This window comes from Gopherus flavomarginatus, chromosome 6 (assembly GCF_025201925.1).
Source record: "Gopherus flavomarginatus isolate rGopFla2 chromosome 6, rGopFla2.mat.asm, whole genome shotgun sequence".
NCBI lineage: Eukaryota > Metazoa > Chordata > Testudines > Testudinidae > Gopherus > Gopherus flavomarginatus.
Genome location: NC_066622.1, coordinates 63,851,415 through 63,875,870, shown reverse-complemented (window position 1 = coordinate 63,875,870; position 24,456 = coordinate 63,851,415). Strand labels below are relative to the sequence as shown.

Sequence of the window (24,456 nt, the reverse complement as noted above, 5' to 3'; positions counted from 1 at the left end):
GAACAAAAAACTTTTAGAAAAACATCCAATTTTGATTTAAAAATTCCAAATGATTGAGAATCCACCACAAACCTTGGTAAATGGGTCATCGTTAGAAAGTAGCACCTTATTTCCAGTCTGAATTTGTCTAACTTCAACTTTCAGCCACTGGCACTTCTTACACGTTTGTCTGTTAGACTTAAGAGCACTCTATTCTCAAACTTCAGTTCCGCACGTAGATATTATAAACTGTGATCAAGTCACCCATTAACCTTTTATTTGATAAACTAAATAGACTGAGTTCCTTGAGTCTCTCATTATAAGGCATGTGTCCCTGTAATCATTCTTGTTCTCTGAACCCTCTCCATTTTATCAAAATCCATCTTGAACTGTGGACACCAGAACAGGACACAGCATTCCTGCAGCAGTAACTCCAGTGACAAATAGAGGTCATATAACCTCTCTACTCCTACTCAAGAATTCATTGTTTTTACATCCAATGACTCTATTAGCCACAGAAGCTCATGTTGCACTGACTGTCTACCACAATCCCAAATCTTTTCCTGACACAACTCCTTCTGTTGCTGATCCAAGCATCTCAGAATCAGCATTATCAGGAAAGCAGTAGCAGGACCAGCAGCAGGAGAGAACTTTTTCAAGGGATACACAGGACAATAGTGTGCAAAAAATGTTTTTCAGTGGTTTTGTTCCAGTGAGCCTTAAAGTAACCATCACAAATGATGTGACTGTCCCATTTCTCCTCCCCTCTTACTAGCTCTGGTTATATCAGTCTGGCTAGAGCAGGTTAAATGACAGTTGACAGGTTCTATTCCTTTCCCACCTCTTTGCTGCCATGCTGCCTGCCATGGTAATAGCACCAATAATCCCCATTTGTTTATACTTTGGAACAGTGCTAGACAGCCACTTTCTGATCACCATATGCATATCGTCCTGCAGAGAGAGAGAGAGGCATTACAAGTAGTCACCATGTATGCATTTGTGTGTGTTAATGGCACTGTTGTGAATATCTCACTTTTCAACGTCTGTCCTCAAAGTTTGCAATAGAGCTCATTTACTTCCCTATTAATTTCCTTCACACAACAGGGCAGCCAGACCGTGGGAAGTACATCCTTGTAAGGTAAAACAGATGTTGCGACTGATTCTAACAGCAACCCAATGCAACAGGGCAGTGAGTTTCAGCTGGCCTGTCCAGTTGAGTGCACCCCAACTCCCGAATGTCATAAATTGCATCTAAAAGGTGTCAAATAAGATATCAGCAGAAAGCTAATATCCTACTCATCATCAATATCATTGGGTGGTGTACGTATGGATGACAAATATATATTTGGAATTATGTTATCAAAGTGTGCCTGCCAGGCAGGACTGAAGTTACCCCACACTAGACATAGCAATGTGGTTCTGCCACCTTGAAGTTATTTTCCAAGTTACATTAAGAAACAATGGGAATGCAATTTACATAGAAGGTAAACAGGACCAGCAAGCCAATAAGGGGAGGAGATAACCACTCAGCATCATGGCAGGGAGAGGGGAGTGTAGGAACAGATCAATTTGCATTTTTGCAAACACCAGCGAGTGAAAAAAACAGCATGGAACGTCCTTTACCAGGAGACTCCATGTCGCCTACCTCACAGCTTGAATAAAACTTTTCTTTGGGGGAAACCCTTCAGAAGAATCCATTTCAAAGGTTCACTGGACTATAAAAGAAGGGCAAGGAACCCCAAGCAGCCTAAGACGACAAAGAAACCGAGCACTTTGGACCTTGTGGGAGATCCTGGTCAGACAGGTGCTCAGCCATCGGCTGGAGGGTAGATTGGCAAGCAAACTATCTTGAACAAAGACTGCAGCTTGCTGAGTTGAGTCTTTGCCACTAGAAAGTATTTTTCACTTTTATTCACTTGCAACCATTTCTAACACTATACTTGATATCTGAACTCACTTAAAATCCTATCTCCTTTTATTAATAAACTTGTTTTACTTTTAATCTAAACTGACCCAGTGCTGTGTTTGAGCTGAAGTGATAGTATACTCCAGTTAAAGTGATAAGCTGAGCACGTTTTGTCACTTTAGAGGAGCAAACAAACATTATTTCTCTGAGCATTCCAGGAGAGGACTGGATACTTCAGAGAAGATGTTTTTGGGGAAATTTGGGACAGAGAGTGTGTTGGGGTCACCCCTGCATAAGGTAACTGAGTGACAAAGCATAGAGTGGGGCTGTTGTGTTGTAGATAGGCTGCTGGAGTCAGAACTGCTTAACACAGAGACACTCAGAGCGTGCTTCTCTGTAGGTTATCAGTGTCCTGGTGGTGAATCACAGCAGCAGAGCATTGAAAGCACTCAGAATACAGGGCAGGTAGTGACACAGTCCTTCACTGTCTGGGTTGCACTCTGGAATGTGACAGTGACATCCTTTACTATGGGGACACTGGCCACACATCCACAGTTAAAGATGCAACCAATGTTCCAAAATTAGGCTTGTTTTGACCTTTGTTCTAGTTATTTAGTTGAAGGAGCTATTAGTCCAGATTTTTTCTGTTTTTAATGAAAGTGTTGAGAAGGATATTTTTATTTGCAGGCTCTACACTGTTTCTAGGGTCAGGTCTCTCAACTTCCAATTTTAACAATGAAATAAACATACTCAAGATTTTTCAGCTACTTTTGCATGACCACTGGCTCATTGACGGATATGAAAATTCAGACCTACATATTTGAACATGCTGTTGTTACAGTGTAATTAACTTGTTCCCTGGGATGCTGTATAAGCAGCTGGAAGTCAGTTCAGACATAAAATGGATTTGGTAACACACATTTGTCCTTGAGTTTTAGACATCAAACTACTGATAACAAAGCTCTGAAATCTAACACTTCACCACAGCAATGCAGCAGAGAAAATACTCCTTTGAGGAGAGTAACTCTTTAGGGGCAGAGTCTTTTTTGTTTCTGTCTTGCAAACCTTAAGTAGCCTTTTGGAGAGAAGCTTCCCACAGCAGACCTACTGAGGTGCAGTAGCTGAGCTATGCTTCCTGAAGGATGCCTAGGGTGTGCAGAAGCCAAGTTCTGCTGCTGTGCCCCTCAGAATGTGTGCAGGAAGGGAGTGTCTCTCCAGTGGAGCTAATCAGGTATGCGGTAGCAGCAGGGAGTTCCTTCTGTGTGGAAGACGAATGAGCTCCACAAGAGAAAAGTCTGGAGCAGGAAAGGAGCTCACAACCATCAAACTTGGGAGGGTGGGAGGAGGAAATTTTAAAATTAAAAAAAGGTACTGTGCACCAGAAATCCCTACATGCAAGAGGGCTGTACGGGCTGCACCATCCTGGGCCTGCTGCTGCTGTCTCCATAACACACAAGCTCTGCAAACTAGCACAGCAAGGGGAGAAAGACCATGGACTTGCTTCCTTCCTGTCCCCATTGTCTCTCTTCCCCTCGACTCACCTGAATATAGCTGTCTTCCTGCCTCTGGCTGAATGCCAACTCGCCAAGAATGTAGAAGAGTTTCCGAATTTGCTGTGGATTCAGTTTCTCCGTATAGTCTAAAATGTTCTGTAATAGAGAAGTGTCAAAGCAGCCACAATACTCTGACAAGTCCTTCTCACACTCCAAATAGCACACCTGATTGTCAGTAACAAGAATTGCTACCACTGTGAATTCAAATTAAAGAAGCATCCATGCATGTGTCACCTCTGGGCTACATTACTGCAAGTCCCCATGACTGAGGCTGAAAGGGATGACGTGCAAAATGTAGCTGCCTGCTTCCTCCATGGCTTTGGTTACTAGAAGCTTGTTAAATCTGTGCTCCAATTCTTCTATTGACACCCATTCTGCTTCCCTTGCCACTTTAAGGCTTTGATCTTAGTTTTCAAAGCCAGGTCCCAAGTGCATTAATGATTATGGTGTGATGGAGAATAATATGGAAAATGACATAATGCCATTCTATAAATCAGTGGTGTGGCTTCATCTGAATACTGTGTGCAGCACTTGACACCCCATCTCTGAATGGATATTGTAGAACTAACGGGGGTTCAGAGAAGGGTGACAAGAATGAGCGAGAGCCTGGAGAAATTCTCCTAGGAAGAGAAATTGAAAAGACTCGGTTTGTCACCCTACAGAGTGGACAGACAAAAAGGGACATGACAAAAGTCTATAAAATAGTAAATGATCTAGAGAAGGAAGATTAGGAGGGCTGTTTGCTCCTTGTTTTTGTGATGAGTGGGGGAGTTCAATGACACTGAAAGGTGCCAAACTCAAAACTGATAAAAGGTGATTCAACCATTGGATTTTGACAAAAACTAATATTCTGGTAGTGACGCCTACAGCGAAGGTTGCCTAGCTCTTTCCATTACAAGCCTCTGTTTTCAACTGCTCATAACTTTATCAAATTTTAACTGTTTAGATTGGAATTTTCTACACATGGTCTCTGCCTCAGGCTACTTTTTTTCCTTTTATGAAAATGGTTGTTTCCCAGAACAAGGCTAGTTTTTCCACTACTTGGTAATTTTGCTCATGTTAATATTTTTATCCAGCTATTTCTCTGAAAAGCACTAGCAAGTCCATGATTTGGAGCAGGAATTTGGAATTTGCAAGGGATGATCTTGGGGTCAAGGAGGTGCCGTTTGCTGTCGCCATGAAATGTATCAAATTATAAGCCTCTCAAAAGTGAAAATTGCACACACTCAGTAGAGCTTTATGGAGGATTCTTGCTAAAATCTCTGAACATTCTGTCTGTGTTGAGTATGCTCTATCCCCATAGAGATCCCTACGTGCCAAATACACTAAGCATCCTTGACCTCTACAGAAAATTGTTGTTTCCCAGAACAAGGCTAGTTTTTCCACTACTTGCACAAAATATGTTCCCCAGACTCCACTGAGCCTCATACAGATTAGGCATAAAGCTAAAGCTCTGGGTCGGTTGCAATGCACTACGGCTGCTATCCCACAGTTTGGCTTAGGGGAGGATATACTGGGTTGGTATTAGGAGGAGACCATGAATTTTAGTTTCAGCTTTTCCACTGACTAGTGTTATGTCTATGCTCTTTGGGACCCTTATTATTGAGCAAATCCTACCAGCCCTACCTCTAAAGGCAGGAATATATAATTTCCCTCCATTTAATGACGGGGTAAGCAAGAGGTTGAACAAGGTCACTTGTGGCAGAGCTGAGAATAGAACACAGGTCTCTAATATGGCAGAGCCAAGCCTCACCCATTCAGCCACGCGTGAGGCACAGTGTGCCAAATCTAAGTGCTTTGCTGTCCTGTCTATAACCACTAGACCATACTCCCCTCCAGAGCCAAGAATAGACTGCAGAATTACCAACATTCCCCTGCTGTCTAGTAAATAATTATGTAAGTTACTTGCAAAGGTGCACTGCATTCCCCCTAATGATTGCTCCACAGAGTGTATTAGGCTGTTATCCTCCGAGTCTAACAGTTGTTCCTTAGCTGGAATGGTAGAGGTCTCTGCTGTGGATACAAAGGTCCAGCACATGGAAGGGTCAATATGGTTCCTCATGAAGGAATTTCTGATTTTTTTTTCCATTTTCCTTTTTAAAAATCCTAGCAAGTTACATACAAAACCCCTATATTAAAAATAACAAAGTCAAGTCATTCTCAGTTAGGAAATGCTTGATTTAAGACTCCCTACACAACTTTAATTTGCTCGCCTGTGTGTAGGCCCCATTGTCCCTGTTAGCCAAGCCCATCATAATGCATATGCACAAGGAAAGTGAATTAAGGTTGCATGGGCAACCTTTTTTCTGACACTTTCTAACTTTTGAGGGCTGGACTTTATGACCTTAATGTTCTTTTACCAACTTCTTAAAAAATGCAATTTGTTTTTTGTATTTTTAAACAAACACAAAAAACAGAAAATCCTTCACAAGGAATCATATTGATTCCCCCAATGTGGGTCATCACAGGATTTGGATCTTGAGATCCACAGCACAGACCTCTATCACTTGTGCTAACGAAGTAACTGGTAGCATCAGTAGGTTGTTATCCTCAGTGTGGGTCAGGCACTAGAGAAAGATGAGAGACACACACATGCCAGTGGGTTTCAGAGCTATCTGCCAAAAAGCAGAGGAATCTAGAGACTCAGGACTCTTGGGTTTAATTCCAAGTTGTGATCTAGATCTTTCTGGCCCTGTACTCCCCATGCCACAAGCTTGTCATTGTCTCCTCCACTTACCTCCATTTCCTGCACCCTCTCCATATTGCCTCTCAGGCTCCTACCTCATCCCCACCCCTATTCTTATCCTCCCATTCCCCTATACTCCCAAGCTCTTATCCCCAACATGAAACAGCAGTAGGTCAAATCATACTAGAGAACTTTTAGTGTGCAGCAGCAGGTCCACACAGTTACTGCATGACACATTGGAGTGCTGTAGATTTACACTTGTAACAGGACGGCTGGGCCCTGTGATTAAAACAGGTCAGTTCCCCTGTGCTAGAGCAGATACTCCCAGTTGAGCTAATTAGAGGTGCGAGGGCTGCACCTGGGCTATAAAGGGTCAGAGTGTATTCCAGTGAGGGCACAGCTGGAAGGGGAACCGCAGAGAAAAGCTGCAGGGAGAGAGGGTATCTGCAGTGGTCCCCGAGGACAGGGGTTGGGGCTGGGTAACGAGACCCAGCCGAAAGTTTTGATATTCTTTTGGGAGAAGGCAAGTCAGGCCTTCCATTTTCTTCAGCTACTCTGAGACAAGGAAGGGATAGTACCTCAGGAAGGAGGGGCTGTGCTCAGCTTAAGGCTGGGTGGACGATTTTTTTGTGTTTGTTTTTAGTACTTTGTGTTAATAAAAAACAGATCCCCAAGGAAGGCTGTAATTGGATGAGAATGACAGTGTGGCATTTTTGAGGGACCCTGAAAAAGAGAAAACAAAGGGCACTGCAGAGCAACCTCTGGCCATGATGGGGTGCCCAGGAGGCAGCCTACCCTGTTACAACACCCAGCTTCCCACACCCTAACTCGTCCTATAGACAAGCCCTAAGTGTGGACCATTCACAAGCAGATACACTACCTTCACAAAGGTGGCATAGCGTATCAGTGAGGAGGTATGCAGAGTCACCAGGTCAGTGAGCACATCCAGAGAAATGTCCACTTCTACATCATTTCCACCGCAAATGTGAGTCACCAATGCACTCACAACCTCCTGAAGGAAAAACCCACAAGAAACCAAGAGTGAAAAGCAAATAGAAAAATATCTGTTCTGTACCAGAAGACCCTTGGGACAACAAACAAGTATATGCTACACCATATAGGATGACAACCAAATAACAAGTCCATCATAAATTAAAGGAAAGGGCTAGGGATCCATAAGCTTAGATGAGAAGTCGTCTCTTTTGCCTAGGGCTCAGTACAGCTTTAATATTGTGGATTACTCCATCCTTTGAGACTGCTTCCATAGCTATGCAGTTGTATATGGCGTGACACTGCACCCCATATTCTTCGCAGTGATACTATTATGATATGATTATGACATAATTATAATGTATTTTATGCAAGATAAGTCATGTGAGGTGTCACAGGAAAGGTTATGATTTGCCGAACACGATTATCTTATTTGTATGCATGTATCATTTTTGTATCTGAAGTTATGAATATTGACTATATCTGTATTTCAAATGCAGTTACACCTGGGTAACACCCAGTAGACAAAATGCTTTCAGTCTAGATAGTGGGTGGGGAAGAACCTATTCAGAGCAATGGGCCATTAGGAAAAAACAATAGGCCTTAGGAGAAGCTTATCTCCCACCTGGTGAGCCTTCTTGTGAAAGCTCCAAAATAGCCTGTGTGTGACATGTGATGAGACCTATCTCTAGACTCCATCTTGGGATATCAGTATTTTTCCGCAGACTGGTCTGGGAACCAAACTTTGAGAACAAAGGGTTCCCACTATATGCAAAAGCTATATAAGACAGGGAGCGACATCTTCTAATTTGTTTTGCTCCCCACACAAGAAGCCTCCTGAAAACACCTGAGAAACAAGGACTTAACTGCGGAAAGTGCTGGACCCAGGCTAAAGGGATTTTTAGCCTGTGAATGAAAACTGGGGATTCCAACCTGTAAAGCAAGTGCAGCTTGCCCCTTAAGAATCTGCAGCCTCCTTGTATCATCTCTTAGGGTGAGAATCTGCCATTCATATTGAATCTATTTAGTGTATTAAGCTTAGTTTGTGTTTTTTGTTTATTTTCTAGGTAATCTGCTTTGATCTGTTTGCGATCACTTATAATCACTTAAAATCTATCTATTGTAGTTAATAGACTTGGTTTTGCTTTATCTATACCAGTGAGTTGGAGTGAAGTGTGGGGAATCATAACTCGTGGAAAAGTCTGTTGCATATTCCTCTCCACATTGAGGGAGGGGGTGAATTTCAAGAGCTTACACTGTACAGTTCCCTTTGCAGCGTAAAACGGTATAATTTTGGGTTTATACTCCAGAGGGGGTGTGCGCCTGAGGAGCTGAGAGTAGCCTTCCTATGCACAGGCTGGTCAGAAAGCCTGCTTGTAACTGCAGCTGGGTGTGCCCCTACCTGTATGGATACTGACGAAAGTGCAGGCTGGAGGGCTTTGCAGCTTGCCATAACAGTACAGCGTGAGAGCCTGATTAGTCAGCAGGCTCAGTGGTACCCCAGTTCCAGGTGGCATCCCAGGGGGAACCCATCATATATGATTTCCATCTGCCATGGTCCTACTCATCCCCATCCAGATGCTCTGTCTCTCAAGTGGCCCCATCACAAGCATACTTGGTTGGCATGTCCTGTATAGAACACTTTTTATCTTCAAAGTACTATACAAATGGTAACTAATTCATCCTCCTCAGGTACTACCCACAGAGTTCAGTTCTTAGCCCTCTGATTTCATATCGGCTTTCTCTTTCAATCATCTTAACCTGTCCTTTGCAGTACTCCACTGCACATTTCTTTTGACACCTGTATTTCTGCCAGTCTTGAACAAGAAAATCTGTGGCTTTGTCTCAGATTTGTTCACATAAAGAAATGTTTCAAAACCAGAAAGTCATACTGAAATTCAACTGCATCTCTTTTAACTCCCTTCTCAGTTCAGAGCACATCTAATGTCCCCAATCTTGGCCTTATCCTTTAGCCTGATACCCAGTCCTTCAAAAGCCTTTGGCTCCATAGGTAATAGCCTGTTTCCCTTCTGCGCTCATGCTTGCAGTGCTGGGGCTTCCTGATCACTCTTCCCAGGTCTCATCTTTCCAGATTCCAGTACATACAGAATGCTGCTCCCTGCCTCAAGTGAAAGTAGATCACCTCCAATCTCACACACCTTCACTGGACTTCTCCATCATTTCCATAAGTAGTAGTAGAAGAAGAAGAAGAGAGCGTGAGCCTGGAGCACTGGGCCTGGTGCAAGATCTAAGGCCTGAACCAGAGGCTGTGAACCAAAGCCAGGCCATGGCTTAAAGCAGATGCTTACAAGTTCAGTGCCCAGTACATGAACTTGACAAAGTTGTTGCTAGTGTACTAGGCACTAGATATGCACATAAATATATTTCAGATAGTACAGATACATCCCAATCTAGTACAAGATAAGATGGTTTGACAAAATAATGAATAGGGAAGTTTTGTCTGAGATATCAGGAATAAGGGGAGGTAATAAACAGATGTCATAAAACACGTAAGGTGGTGTTTAAGTTGTTTATCCCAGGTGTTTGTCTCAGTCTATAAATGTCAGGGTATCTCGTCTTAACTCTGTGTGTGGCCTAGTGGACAGATTCCTGCTGCTGACTGACCTACTCCTTGCCCCTGGGGACTCATCTGTTAATGTACCTGTAAAGCCAGTCTCTAGGACTGTGCCTTGAGGGCAATAAACCTGGCCAAGGGCCTTTGTCACTACACGGGGCCTGTGGTCTCTCTTTATGAGTAAAGGTCTGCTGAATTAGCAGGCTGCCTTATCTGCTGCTAGTGCTGATAATATTGGCGCTACAAGGACAGAAGCAGTGGGCAGCCCGAACAGTATTACTGAAGCAATGACATTCCATCCTTCAGCACTCTTCTCTGTATCAGCTTCTCTGTTTGTTCACTCTACTTAATTTAGCACTGGACTCCTCTATGTCATTCCTTAAAGCCTGGCACTAGCGCTGACAGTCATTTTCTTTGCGGCTCTTGCCATTGCAAACAGCTCCCTGACTCGCCATCCCAGTTCATGCAAACTGAAAGTCTGGGTGTTCTCCCCTACTCACACCTCAACTTGTTCCTCCATTTATTATTTAACTTTGTATCTGCATTATTGAGTTTATATAGTATTTTCAGAAGCCATTTCAGTGAAAGATATTGTACAAAACAAGGTGGAAATATCTGTAACTCCTATGTAGAGAATTCATTAATCTCCAGGTTTTTTGATGTCCCTGATTTCATCTGCAGCCTGTCAGAACTCATGTTTAACAGAGAAAAAGTATATGCTATTACATATTTCAAATATACCTGCTGACAGTAAGAGTCAAAGGCTGCAAATGCTTGCTTGTACATGCAGCTGCCAAAGGAGACGACACATGGATCAGCAGAGTGCAGAAAGATCTGAGCCAGTGACAGGATTGATGGGAAGAAGTCTTTGATAACCTGAAAGACAGACATCATGACAGAGACATGAGATTCCCATCATTACTATTTGTTTTCAAAGCTTCCATCCCTCATTTTATGAGTCCCAACTTGAGGAATACTGCTCTTCAATCTCAAGATCCCTAGTTAGTTTAGTAGGTGATTCCCTGGCCCCTAACTCTTCCACCTCACTAGATACAGGCTGACCCCATAACAGATTCCCATTTAGATTTGTGATCTCTAGAGGCCTGTTTTGCTTTCAAAACAATGAAGAACTTGTCCACACAAGAGCTTTTTTGAGCAACAGAATACAGCTGCACTGATGCAAACTACTCATGCAGACTGCTGCACCAGTGTAAAATGGGACTTGAACTGGGTGACTCATGCAAGTCAGTTTACAACAGTCTGCATGCAGGTTTACACTGGTGCAGCTAAACTAGTAACTAAAACCCCCTAGGGCAGACAAATGCTCAGTCTTCATGCCCTGCTTTAAGTTGTAGATAGGCACTGTCTGTCCATATTCATGGTCCCTTCTCCTTGTAACTATAGGCACTCAGGTCAGACACATGTACACATCTAAATGCAGACCATTTTATACTTGCAAGAAGGTATGGGTTTAAAAATGTAAAGTCTAAGAAAAATGTGAGCAGAGCAGCATGTCAGGCCTTGGAGGAGAAGGTCACTTGTGGTGGGGAGACAGAGAGCAAGAGGGCTTCCTAAGATCTGCAGAAGAACCAGAAGCGTATCCTATGCTGCAGGCAAGGGATGGGCAGTTCTTCTCCAGCAAATCTTGGGACATCCACAGGAAGGTCAGCAGGGTCCACAAGACAAGCTCTGGAAGTGAGTCTTTGTTTCTAATCCGTAAAGAGCTAAATCACCATCTGCCACAACCCAGGAGGTGGAAAGGGGAATGCTCCCAGTGTGCAGAATCTCAAAGTAGTAGCAGTACTCACCAATGAGTGATTTTGGAAGGCGCTCTGTAGCAGCTGCTCTGGCACACAGCCCAGTGGAATCTTGTTCCTCAGCACTCTCTCAATTTGCTTCCTGCTCTTGGTGTTTGTAGTATGGATTAGCAGCAGAACTATCAGGTCCAGAACCTTTCAGAGGAAATAATCACGAATCATATATTCATTACGCAGTGGAACAGAAAATTTCTTGCCAATATTTCCTTTCTGCTAGCAGTGTCTCCCACAGTTCTCGGCTGCTCTCCTCTCTCTGCAGCTCATGAAGGCAGATCAGCATTTGGTGCCACACAATCTGGCCCTGCTCCTTCTGCAACCACTTGGTGCCAAATGAGTTAGTCCCAAACTTTAACTGTTGCATAATATCATTAACAAATATTCCAGAGATAACAAAATAAGATTAGATCAAGGAATGCTTTTAAGGTAGACAGTCACTGTCCCATTGTAACAATTCCACTTAACATCTGACCTTTGACTCATGAACCATCTAGAGTGGGTAGAATTGTGGGAATCCCTGCTAGCAGAAAGGAAGTTATCATTAAGAAAACTTCCATTCTGCAGTCCTCCATCTCCCACAATTCTGGATGTTTGGGAAGTAACAGATGAACAGATGTAGGGAGTGTTATGAAACAAAACTTCAAGAGGAAAAAAGTACCTGCCTGTAGCAGGGTGGTTACCCGCTTCAGCTCTGACAGGGTTAAAACCAGTCCTGGGAGAGGACTGGAGGGCTGGGAGAACAGCCCAGGCTGAGTGGGAAGCAGGCTCAGCTGGGGCAAGCCCCAGTTAGAGCCCAGCTGGCCCTGTAAAGGCTTGAACCAGGAGCTCAAGCAAACAGTCTCTCTTTGGCTGTAGAGGTATCATAACCTTAGTCCCAGATTTGGACCTTGGCGTCCAAAATATGGGGGTTAGCATGAAAACCTCCAAGCTTAGTTACCAGCTTGGACCTGGTACCTGCTGCCACCACCCAAAAAATTAGAGTGTTTTGGGGCACTCTGGTCCCCCTGAAAAACCTTCCCTGGGGACCCCAAGACCCAAATCCCTTGAGTCTCACAACCAAGGGAAATAATCCTTTTTCCCTTCCCCCCTCCAGGTGCTCCTGGAGAGATACACAGACACAAGCTCTGTGAATCCAAACAGAGTGACTCCCCCTCTCCGTTCCCAGTCCTGGAAACCAAAAGCACTTTTCTATTCCCCCAGAGGGAATGCAAAATCAGGCTAGCAAATCCAACACACAGATCTCCCCGATTTCTTCCTCCCACCAATTCCCTGGTGAGTACAGACTCAATTTCCCTGAAATTTCCCAGTAAAGAAAACTTCAACAGGTCTTAAAAGAAAGCTTTATATAAAAAAGAAAGGAAAAATACATACAAATGGTCTCTCTGTATTAAGGTGACAAAAATACAGGGTCGATTGCTTAAAAGAATATTGAATAAACAGCCTTATTCAAAAAGAATACAAATCAAAGCACTCCAGCACTTATATTTATGCAAATACCAAAGAAAAGAAACCATAGAACTTACTATCTGATCTCTTTGTCCTTACACTTAGAAACAGAAGACTAGAAAGTAGAAACTACTTCTCCAAAGCTCAGAGAAAGCAGGCAGACAGACAAAAGACTCAGATACAAACTTCCCTCCACCCAGAGTTGAAAAAATCCGGTTTTCTGATTGGTCCTCTGGTCAGGTGCTTCAAGTGAAAGAGTCATTAACCCTTAGCTATCTGTTTATGACAAGAGGGAGATGGGTCTGGCTGCAGGGAGCTAGAGACAGGATACCCGAGTGCAGCAGGGCTGGGGAAAGGCAGAGGAGCTGGGGAGCTAGCCTAGCATTGGGCTAATAGGCACTAGGGGTTGCAGAGGGCAGCCCAGGGGTAGGGAAAGGCAGCAGGTCCAAAGCCAACCTTCCCAGTGATGAGCAAGCTAATACTGCAGTCTGCCCCAGGGTGCGGGGGCTAGACAATGACTGGCAGTAGCCGTATACTGAGGCGAGGTGGGAATAGTGGGTGGGGGTTCCCCGGGAAGGGGAGACCCTAAGACTGAGGGGTTACTGCCAGGGGGCAGCACCCCAGATAACAGGGCACGGGGTCCAGGAGGGACACGGGGGCCAGCAGTAAGGCAGATCACCAGCCTGCAGGGGGTGCTCCAGGATGCTGAAAGAGCTAATTCTCTGAGACAACCAGCAGGGGGCACCGCAGGGGTGAGTCCACACGCTTACACTGCCTTTTTGTTAGCTTACTCGAAAGCCTGCAGCACCATCCTGCCAAAAGAGGTGTCTGCAGAAGACAGAAGGTCCACACCATAGTGCTTAAAGAAGAAGATGTTAGCTGTAGACCACTTTGCAAATTTCTGAACTGAACCCACTTGCTTGTTCCACCCATGAGGTTGCTAAGGGTCTCATGGAGCGTACCTTAATACCTTCTGGGACAGGAACCACTGATGATTTATAGGCTTCCACAATACATAGTCTAATCCATCTATCAATGAAGGAACTGGAAGCTCCGAGTCCCTGGCATTTTGGGTGGAAGGACACAGATAGAAAGCCCGATTTTGTGGATTCTGTATGTTTGAGAGATTTTCAAAGCTCTTCCAATATCTAAGATGCGCCATGTCTTCCCAGTTGGATTATAACAGAGCAGCTTGCCCATTAAATGAAACCAAACTCAGATCTCCTGTTCCAGTCCAGGAGCCCCCAATGGGGCCAAGTAAGAGGGCAGCACCTGGAGGCTATAAGAGGCCTGGCGAGAAAGAAACCTGGGGAAGCAAGGCAGACTGGTTCAGTCAGGAAGAGCAGAAGATTAGAGCTGCCAGAGAGGGAAGGTGGTTCCTGGGAAAGGGCTGAAGGCTGGAAAACAGCAAGAGGGGGTTGCTGGCTGGTGTCCCCAAGCCAAAAGAGAGAGGGACACAGGGCAGAAGGAGCAGAGGGAGATGCCTGCTGGCTCTAAGCCAGAGAGCTGGAGTCAAGGGCCAGAGGTAGTGAAGGCAGGGAAAGAAGGGGAGTGCTGACATCTCCTCACCAAAGAGCTGGTCCTCGGAGGAGTCATAAGAGGTCCAGGGAGAGTGAGGGATGCTCCCAGCAGAAAGGCTGGGAAGAGCAGGGTTGAACCCCAGAAGTAAGAGCTAGGGTGGCTGTCCGGGCAGAGGAGGACTGACAGGAGTCCAGTAAGAGCAAAGCTGGGTTTTAAAATCTACATGGACTGGAGCGATATGGACTGTGTTTCAGGACTTTTGCCTTCTGGACTTTTGCAATTCGTTGTGTTAATAAACTATGGTTAGGGACTACATGATAAGCTTATATGGTGAGGTGAAGGGTCAATTGCTAAGCTGCCCTTAGGGAAAGAGGGGGCCTCCTGGAGGAGGCTACTCATTCACATGGATGTTGTGGTTTTAGACAGAACAAAGGAAGCACAGCCTCTTGGGAAGTGTGGAAGAAAGAATTTACCTTAGCAAGAAAGGATGCTGGTGTCCCAAGCCCCACCTTGACCTCACGGAACACTCAGTAAGGCTCACATATGGATAAGGCTTACAGCTCCGACATTCCCTCCTGGCAGACATGACAGCTACTAAGAACAAGTCTTAACGAATAAAGGAAAGGCCGACACTGGAGTCAGAAGCTCAAAGGGATGGCTGGCAGGGCCCTCAAACTAGCATTAGGTCCCATGCAGGGAAGACTGGCCTGAGACTACTAGTCTGGCTAATCAGACTGCTAGAAGGAATCTGGCTACCTGTGGATGGTCTGCAAGGGGGCCAACGATCCTACAAATAGCACAATACTAAGAGCAGACACCTGACATGAAATGATACTCAGCTGAAGGTCTCTGTTTATGTCTTCTTAGAGAAAGTCCAGAACGGCTGGAATTCCAGGATTTCTGTGATTTACATTGTGCTCTTGGTACCAGTTCGGTTCGGCAGAGCTGTGTTGCAATCTACATGTCCATGAATTCCTACCCACCTCGGTTGGTATTGCTTTGGAGGCACCTAATATGAAATGGACATGAGCAAGAATTGGAAGAAGAAAAGACAGTTAACTTTTCCGTAAGTGGTGTTCTTCGAGATGTGTTGCTCATGTCCATTCCAATACCCACCCTCCTTCCTCCCTTTGTTGGAGTTTCTGGCAAGGGTGGGGGGAGCTGGCAGTGCTCCTTATACCACGCCATGCAGGCGCCACCCCAGAGAGCGCCAGAGCCGGTCCCCTACAGATACTGCTGAGGGAAAAACTTTTGGCACCGGTGCATGTTGCAAGCACACACACCTAATATGGAATGGACATGAGCAAGCACTCGAAGAAGAACAAGACCTTTTAGTGCTTCCCTCTCAATGGTTAGGCCGTTAGTTGAAGCTGTTTTGGGTCTGGCTGAAGAACAGGACCTTTGAAAGGCTGTCCAGTCTCCACAGAACCTGGAGCGGGAGTTCCAGTTTCAGCTCTATCAGGCTGAAAACCAAGGTTTCCCTGTCCCATGAGGAGTTATAAGAATTACCGTCATCTGCTCTCATTTTATTTTCTGAACCACCTTTCTCAGTAGCAGAAAAGGTAGAAAAACGTCAAGTAGGCCCTTTGTCCAACTGTGCGATCAGGCATCTGTGCCCATGGCTCTGGGGTTTGCCTCACTTGTGAAGTATTTTGGCTTCTTTGCATTTGTGCGATTCACAAATGTCAGTTGAAGGGACATAGAACGTCTGAATGCTGAGTCCCGATTCAGGCATCACTTGGAGTTGTTCACCCTGCGCCTGGTGAGACCATCTGCCCTTTTGCGGTTCAGGTCCACTTTGATGTGGATCATCCTGAGGAAAAGGCAGAACTGTTACATCTACCTCACTATTTCCATTGCTTCCACATGTAGTGCTGGACGCCTTGTTCTCCACTGGTTGTTTAAATACGCAAAAGTAGTCATATTGTCTGATTGAATCAGGACATGGTTTCCCCTTAGAGTGAGCTGGAACCTTTGCAGAGCTAGCTGGACAGCTCTCAGCTCTAGGAGGTTTATGCGGTTTTGCCTCTTCCTCCTAGCTCCAGAGGCCCTGGGCTCTTTGGGTCTCCAAGTGAGCTCACCAGACCTCCAGGTTGGCCTTGGTTGCAAGGATTAAAGGATCTGAAAGGCAGATGGACATGCCCTTGCAGGCATTATCATGGGCTGACCACCAGTGTAAGGAGTTAAATATCTGTGTTGGAACCCATACTTGATCTTTCATATGTTCCAGGGAATGGTCCCACACCTTTCGTAGGAAGGCTTGAAGACATCTGATGAGTGATTGTGCCCATGGAGTGACCCATATGCACAGGACCACGAATCCTAGCACAGCACAGTGCTCTGGTAGGCCTGCTGCATCTCTGAAGCAAGATAATACATTTCTGGATTTCCTGAAACCTTTCTAATGATGGGTAGACCTCTGCTATCAAGGTGTCTATTTCTGCTCCCAGGTGGTTATGCTGTTGGATGGAACCAGAGAACTTTTCTTGGCACTGATGATGAAGCCATGCACCTGGAGGAGAATCAACATCTAAGATGTGGTCCTTTGCATTGCTGGAGTTCTAACTGGGATGTTGTCAAGAATATGGTACAGGTGAGTTCTCTGCAACCTGAGTCTGACTATTACCACCATCTCTGTAAAACCCTGGTGGCCAAAGACAGGCCAACCAGGAGCATTCAGTACTCATAATGTTTCCTGCTGTAGACGAACCTCAGAAGTCTGCAGTGGCACAATCGGATGGGGCTATGGAGATGTGTGTCTGCAAGAGGTACTGAAGTCAAGAAGTCCCTCTGGACAAGGAAGACACCATACAGGCCAGGGTCTCCATCAGAAACACTGTTTTCTTCATCCACTTGTTCAGCCTTTTGAGGTTGAGAATGGCGCTGATACCCACCATGTGCTTCTCCACGATGAAGAAGATGGAGTACAACCCGGCAGACCTTTTTCAGAGGGAACAGTCTATCACGCCAATATTCAGAAAACTAGATATTTCAATTTGATCCAGAGCGTGTTTTACAGAGTCATTGAAACCTGGTGACTGGATGAAAAATGGATGGAGTGGAGCCCACAGTTCGAGAGAATATCCCTGGCTCACTATTGCCCTGATTAACTTCTCTGTGGTTGAAGAAAACTATTTCTCTAGAAAAATGGGAAATTCTGTCCCCTCGCTTCTCTCCTGGGCGGATGCCTACATGATCTTTGTCATAAATTAGATTTTAGGGGAGCTGAGGTCCCTCTGGACTTTCCCCCTGGACTTTGACCCTACTGTCTTCCCTTGGGGAACCGATTGTCCCTTCGCAGGTACCTCTGTGAGGACAAGTAGCGAAAGGAGCATCTCTGTCTGAAGATCAGACTACATTCTATAGAGAGAATTTAGTGGGGAAGGAGAGACTGTTTGGATTTTGTTGCATTGTCTGAGACCACTTTAGCTGGCTTTTCTGCAAAAAGGACAGAGCCCCAAAACTTGGATGACCATAGGACCTGCTTAGAGTAAGTACCCACCTTCCAGGGTCAGAGTCATAGGTGGTGTCTGGCAGCTTAGCTGGAAGCCATGGCTCAGGCTGAGAATCTCATTGCATCCACTGCAGTGTCAGCTACAATCACTATTCATAGAATCATAGACTATCAGGGTGGAAGGGACCTCAGGAGGTCATCTAGTCCAACCCCCTGCTCAAAGCAGGACCAATCCCCAGACAGATTTTTGCCCCAAATTGCCTCATCAAGGATTGAACTTACAACCCTGGGTTTAGCAGACCAATGCTCAAACCACTGAGCTATCCCATCTCCCAACGATCACATCCCTCGATCTGCTGGCAATGCTCCTACTTATACAGCCCAAAATGCTGTTAGCCTTCTTGGCAACAAGGGCACACTGTTGACTCATATCCAGCTTCCCGTCCACTGTAACCCCTAGGGCAGAACTGCTGCCTAGCCACTCGGTCCCTAGTCTGTAGTAGTGCATAGGATTCTTCCATCCTAAGTGCAGGACTTTGCACTTGTCCTTGTTGAACCTTATCAGATTTCTTTTGGCCCAATCTTTGGTCCCCTGTATCCTATCCCTACCCGCCAATGTATCTATCATTCCTCCCAGTTTAGTGTCATCTGAAAACTTGCTGAGGGGGCAATCCACGCCATCCTCCAGATCATTAATTTAGACACTGGACAAAACCAGCCCCACTAGCAAAACTGTTGTTAGACAGACAGTCATTTAAACTGGAGCCAAAGTCAGGGTGATCTCTCTCCTTAAGGGCTTTGTGATCTCGCAACCAGGAAAGATGCTCTTGCAAAGCAGGCAGCTGCTCCCAGGGACACTTGGTAGGTGACAGAGGAGGCTTCAAAGTCTTGTTTGAGAATGGCCTCCATCTTCCTATCTGTGAAGTCCGGAGGATAGAACTCCCCTTCTGAGGGGCTAATCGTATCCCTGGGGAGGGATGCAACAGCAATGTCAGCCTTTGGTATCTCAGCAATGGAGCCCTTTGGTTCTGGAAGCCCTTTGGTTTATGGAGCCTGACATCGCTCTAGTTAACATGCTGGCCCTTACTTGGCTTACTCCACTCACCCTACTCACCTCCTGGAAGGAGGAATGAAGAAGTATCACCGCCACTGGGGAGGGTTTTGAGGGAAGAAATTGACTCTGAGGCTCACTCTCAGGAGCCTACTGAGGTTGTGTTTGAATCTTGCAGATAATCTTGCTGCACATAGCTTGACATTTCTCCAGGGGAAAAAGCCTTTGCTAACCTTTTCCCCTGGCCTGTTTGGCGTCAGAGCCAGACAGCTCGCCTTCTGCAGGGGGAGGAGTCTGAGGACTCAGACCTTCTGGATTTTGCGTGCATTTTCTTTCCCCTTTCAGATTTTTTTATTTTTTTTTTTAACTTTGGGAGTATAGAAGCTCTACTGCGGCTTTGGGGAGGCCACCTATGACTTGTCTTCCCTAGGGCCTGGAACCCTCTTGAGAGGTCTGGCTTTGAACCTAGGAGGGGGAACTAGTCAGGGCCCACCTGGACAGATCGGGAGGGAGGGGGCTGATTAGAGGCCCTGCTTCTTTCCCCAGCGTGCTCAGGACCTACTTTACAATTTACAGGGAGGCAGAGGACAATTGTGGCCTTGCAATCCTCCCCTCTTAGTTCTGCAATAGGCCCCTTGGACTTATCCTCTTAGTCAAGTGGTCAGGGTTCTCCTTGCTTCTGGAGCCTCTCCCTATTCTGCACTGGGGTTCCTGGTCCATTTTCCCCCCATTGAAGTCACAGCTGCATTAGTGGATAGGGACCTAAGTTCCCTCTAAGCTGTGCGGCCACCCAGCAGTCTATCAAGGGATGCATACTTCAGGTGCCCCTCTTGCCACTGCCGCGCTGCTCCTGCCTGCCCTCTACCTTGGAGCTGCTCCCAGGAGCCTCTTGCTTGCTATGCAGTGCGGGGGGGTGGGGGGGGAAGGGCTGATGTCAGGGTGTTCCCCCCCGCCCCTCTACCCCATCTCTGCGAGGGTGTGGGGGTGACAGAGTTCATGAGTGGGATGGAGGGAACTTGCTGGTGGCTGCTGCTCTGTCAAAGGGCAATGTTCTTAAAGGGGCAATGCATGTCTCTCTCACACACAGACACTGTGTGCCTGTCTGTCTGTCTGTCTGTCACACACACACACAGAGTCTTTCACAGTCGCCTGCCAACACATATTTGTATTATTGTTGCTGTTACTTCTTGATACTTCCTGCAATGCACATATATTCTCTAATTTTATTTTTTCAAAGGGCTGTTATTTGTGTTTTTTGACTGGTCTATGCATTTCATAATTTTTATTTCCCTCTTACACTTACATTTAATTCTTTGAGTAAATGAGTTCTAATATCCCTAACCTTTCCTGGCTGAAGTAATTATTCCTATGGTAATTTTAAAAAAATATTTATTATGTCTAGGTTTTTTGTTTCTACTTACTGGTGGCGCACATCCACACATTACCTCGATCATTTGGTGCACGTAACAAAATTCATTCTGCATATGGATGGAAAAAATTAGAGGGAACATTGATAGATAGGGACCCCACTTGCCTCTCCGACTCATAGCCCCAGGACCTAACGAAATTAGGGACTGAAGGCTGTGTGCAATTCATTGTCTGCCAAGCCTGGGAAGACTGCCTCACAAATTGAGCACTGCTTGGATTTGACTCAGTGCTCTCTTGGCTGCTTGGCCGTGCCTGTAAGGAGCAGAGGAGCCAGCAGGGTGGGTTTGCAGCAGAGGCTCAGGGACGGAGAACCCTGCTCCCCACTGCCCAAACAACCAAGGCAAAAAAGTTAAAATAGAAGGAGCAAGGCCGGGAGCAAAAGGAACAGCCACTGTCTGCTGCCACAGAGGCAGAGAACCGGCAGCAAATAGGAACATGGAGGTGGGGGAGGGGGGGTTGACCAGAGTGTGTGGCGCCAAAATGCTCATCCACATCTGTGCACTGCAGAGAGACGAGAGCAACTGAGATGTCCAGAATTGGGGGAGATGCTGGGCTGCAGAACACTAAAGAAAATAAAGACTAAAAAGAACCATCCATTTTTCATCAGCTCTACAGAGAAAGTTTGGGGTTCAATAAGTCACTTAACTGACTGGTCAAACTCTAGTACCACAGGTCGAGGAGAGAGGTGGATTAAGAGGAACCGTCTCTCACATGACTTTCAGACTGGGCTGGATGCATGTTATTAAGAATGTTCAGGTGTAAATAAAATTCAGAGTAAACCCAGTTAAAACCATGGAGAGAACAAATGCATGGAGACCCACAAGATCTCTTGATCACTGGCAGTTCCTGATCTCCATAGCAAAACCTCCAATCCTGTGGCTGTGAACAAAGCAAGTGCCCTTGCTAGTGTGTGTCCAAGACAGAAGCTCATAACACATAACAGCTACAGCACAGGAAGAGTCAAAAGAGGCATTACCTTATGGTCAGACACAGAGACAGTGTTCTCAATAGCCTAAGGAGGAAAGAAATAAACAAACAGTTACAATATTGTTCTTAACCTCTGAAGATAGGACAAGAAGCAATGGGCTTAAACTGCAGAAAGGGAGGTTTAGGTTGGACATTAGGAAAGTCTTCCTAACTATCAAAGTGGTTAAGCACTGGAATAAACTGCCTAGGAAGGTTGTGGAATCTCCATCATTGGAGATTTTTAAGAGCAGGTTAGACAACACCTGTTGGGGGTGGTCTAGATAATACCTAGTCCTGCCATGAGTGCAGGGGACTGAACTAGATGACCTCGAGGTGCCTTTCAGTCCTAGGATTCTATGACTAGTGTAAAGTAATAACGGACTTCAAAACGCACACATCCTACACAATGGAAATGACCAGACTGGCCAGGCAGATAGCAAAAGAAATATTGCACCTGTCAGTTTCTCTTCTCTGCAAACCCATTAATCCAGGATACTGGATTGCATTAAATACTGCAGAGTCTGGAGGCAGTTCCTAGAGCTCTCATTAAAAGCTAGCTCCTCCTCCTCCACCTTCTCATATGAAATTTTTCCAGAGTAAGAATAATGTCTTCATTGAGGAACAGAACATTTCCCTTAAAAAAAATACAAAAAAATTCTAGCCACCACACCATGTAAAATTTGATCCAGTGCGGGTGGCTCAGATGGGTGGGCACACTATTTTGGGGAAAAGAAACTGCCAGATAAACAGAAAATTCAAACTGCAAGATAGGATGAGCATTCCTCACTTTCTCAAAGTGTGTCTAACACTCTGGTATGGCTGGATGCAGCTGGCAGGAAGTATTCTAGGCACAGGGAAGGGAAAGAAGGCATGCGAACTCGCAGCACAGTATATTTTCCTCAAATTTCTTCTATGATTCCTCAGTTTTTCCCTCATTCTTGCACAGATCCTGAGTAACATCTCCACTTGCATCTGAACACCTTACATCACAGGATGTCTGACTTCATCCAGTTATTCTTTTAAGATCTGCTCTTTCCCTCCACTCCTACATCCTCCCACATGAATAAATGTGCAAATTTACAGTTTGACTGAGGATACTCTTAAACAACTTCAGCCTTTGAAAAAGGAATTGAATTCCTAAATAAACAAAGAATTGGGAACAAGAAACCAATTCCAGCCTCATGGTTTATACCCCAGCCCATCATTACAAATGGAATTTTGCCCCCTCTGCAGGATCAGTCCCTGCTGGACATTTCAATAGTGCATTACAAACATCAATTACCAAGCTAATCCTTATGAAGAATAGCAATATCATTACCCCCACTTCACATATGACGTGACTGAGGCCCAGATAAGCTAAAGCACAAATTTACAAAAAAGTGCTCATTTTAAAACACACTCTTGGGCTTCACCAGTGCCTCAGGTCCTCACATTGTAGAACAAGGCTTGTACTGCTTACCCACAGTCTTGAGAGCACTTTGAGATTTACAGCTGAAAAGTGCAAAGCATCAATACCACAGAAAAAGGTTAGTATCAGTACTTTCAGGGATAAAAGTGTAACACTAGATAGTTTTGTGACACTACAATTGCAAGTGGGGAAATCTACAGTTAATGTTCTAAACCAGAGAAACCCTGGAGAGCACAATCTGACCTTAATCCAAGCTTCAGAAATGCCTTTCTGAAATCTCACAGCCAACTTTATCACATCAAAAAGGAGCTTGACACAGTTCTGGCTGCTGCTCACTTGGCTTGTGGAGGAACTGCAAACAACCAGAGAGGAACAGAATTGCTCATCTGTTATGTGAATCTTGTCATAAAAGGTACCAGTCAACTCAGCGCTAAGAGGAGCAGCTGCAGCAGCACCTGCTAGAAGGGAGACGACAGTAGGGATGGAGTGAAAGCAATGCTGGCTGGAATCACAATAAAGGCAGGGCAGGTAGGAAGAGATGTGTGCAGCAGCAGCACCAGCCAGGGATCATGTGGTGGCAGAGGGACAGGGATGAGGTGGCAGTGGTGCTATTCCTGGGTGCAAATGCCAGTCAGGGTGATGGGAGATGAAATCACAGTAGCACAAGCCAGAATGGATGTGCCAGCACAGCTGCCAGGGTGTGGTGCTGGCTGGAAGAGACACTGCAGTGGGACAGTGGAGGGTGCCATCTAGACAGGATATGGCAGCAGACACAGGGATGTGGTTGCAGTGATGCTGGCTGGAAGGGACACTGTCTGAAGCACTGAGGATGCCAACAGAGACAGCACAATGGGCAAATGATGCTAGTGTATGTAACTAAACCAAACTGAGAAGTCTCAGAAATTAGAATTAAAGTCCTTTTGTCCCATCTTTCCCATGCAGAAACCAAGTAGAATCATGCATACAATGCAAATACCTCGTTTGTGGCTGGCTTTTGAGCTTGCTCTGAGAAGACAGCATCTGCAGAGGTAAAATACATGACGACAGATCCAAGTTCTTGCGAAGGGCAGAAATCACCTGCAGAGCACAGTCATTTATAACAGATAAGCAAATTTGTTAGAGCATTTTTACAAATCAATAGATAGATTTGAGGGATAGAGAAAGGTGGAAGAAAAATAAAGACAATTCTGTAGAATCCCCAGAGAAAATATTACAGACCGTAACGAGGTAAACTGATTGTGACACTGCACCCCATATTCATCATAGTGGTATGATTATGATATAATTATATGATGCATTTTTTACAAGATGTGTCATGTGAGGTGTTCTTTGGAAAAGCTATAATTTGTTGAATATGATTATCCTATTTGTATCCATGTATAATTTTTGTATCTGGAGTTATCAATATTGACTATGTATCTGTATTTCACATGTGGTTACACCTGGGTTACACTCACTAGGCAAGATGCTTCCAGTCTAGGGCCTATTCAAGGTAATGGGCCATTAAGAGAAATAATAGGCCTTAGAAGAAGCTTATCCCCCACCTGGTGAGCCTTCCTAGGAGTGCTTCAGACAGCCTATGAATAATGGCTGCTATGGCTCAGCAAGGCATGCAAGGTCATGTGACTAGATCACATGACACTAAATTCCTGTATTTTTCCACAAACTGGTCTGGGAAT

At 45.2% G+C, this 24,456-nt stretch overlaps 1 protein-coding gene across 3 annotated transcripts in view; it reads right to left on the bottom strand.

The window, feature by feature from the left end:
• FANCD2 (FA complementation group D2) overlaps positions 1–24,456 on the bottom strand; it is a 158,656-nt gene that overhangs the window by 109,032 nt on the left and 25,168 nt on the right. For all 3 annotated transcript variants that reach the window (XM_050959975.1, XM_050959976.1, XM_050959977.1), the window contains exons 11-18: positions 23,754–23,854; positions 23,021–23,129; positions 21,380–21,415; positions 11,498–11,641; positions 10,431–10,565; positions 7,005–7,136; positions 3,427–3,534; positions 821–930 (exon numbers count right to left, since the gene is read on the bottom strand). In XM_050959975.1, the coding sequence (XP_050815932.1) occupies positions 821–930; positions 3,427–3,534; positions 7,005–7,136; positions 10,431–10,565; positions 11,498–11,641; positions 21,380–21,415; positions 23,021–23,129; positions 23,754–23,854 (875 nt within the window). The remainder of the gene's footprint in view (positions 1–820; positions 931–3,426; positions 3,535–7,004; positions 7,137–10,430; positions 10,566–11,497; positions 11,642–21,379; positions 21,416–23,020; positions 23,130–23,753; positions 23,855–24,456) is intronic.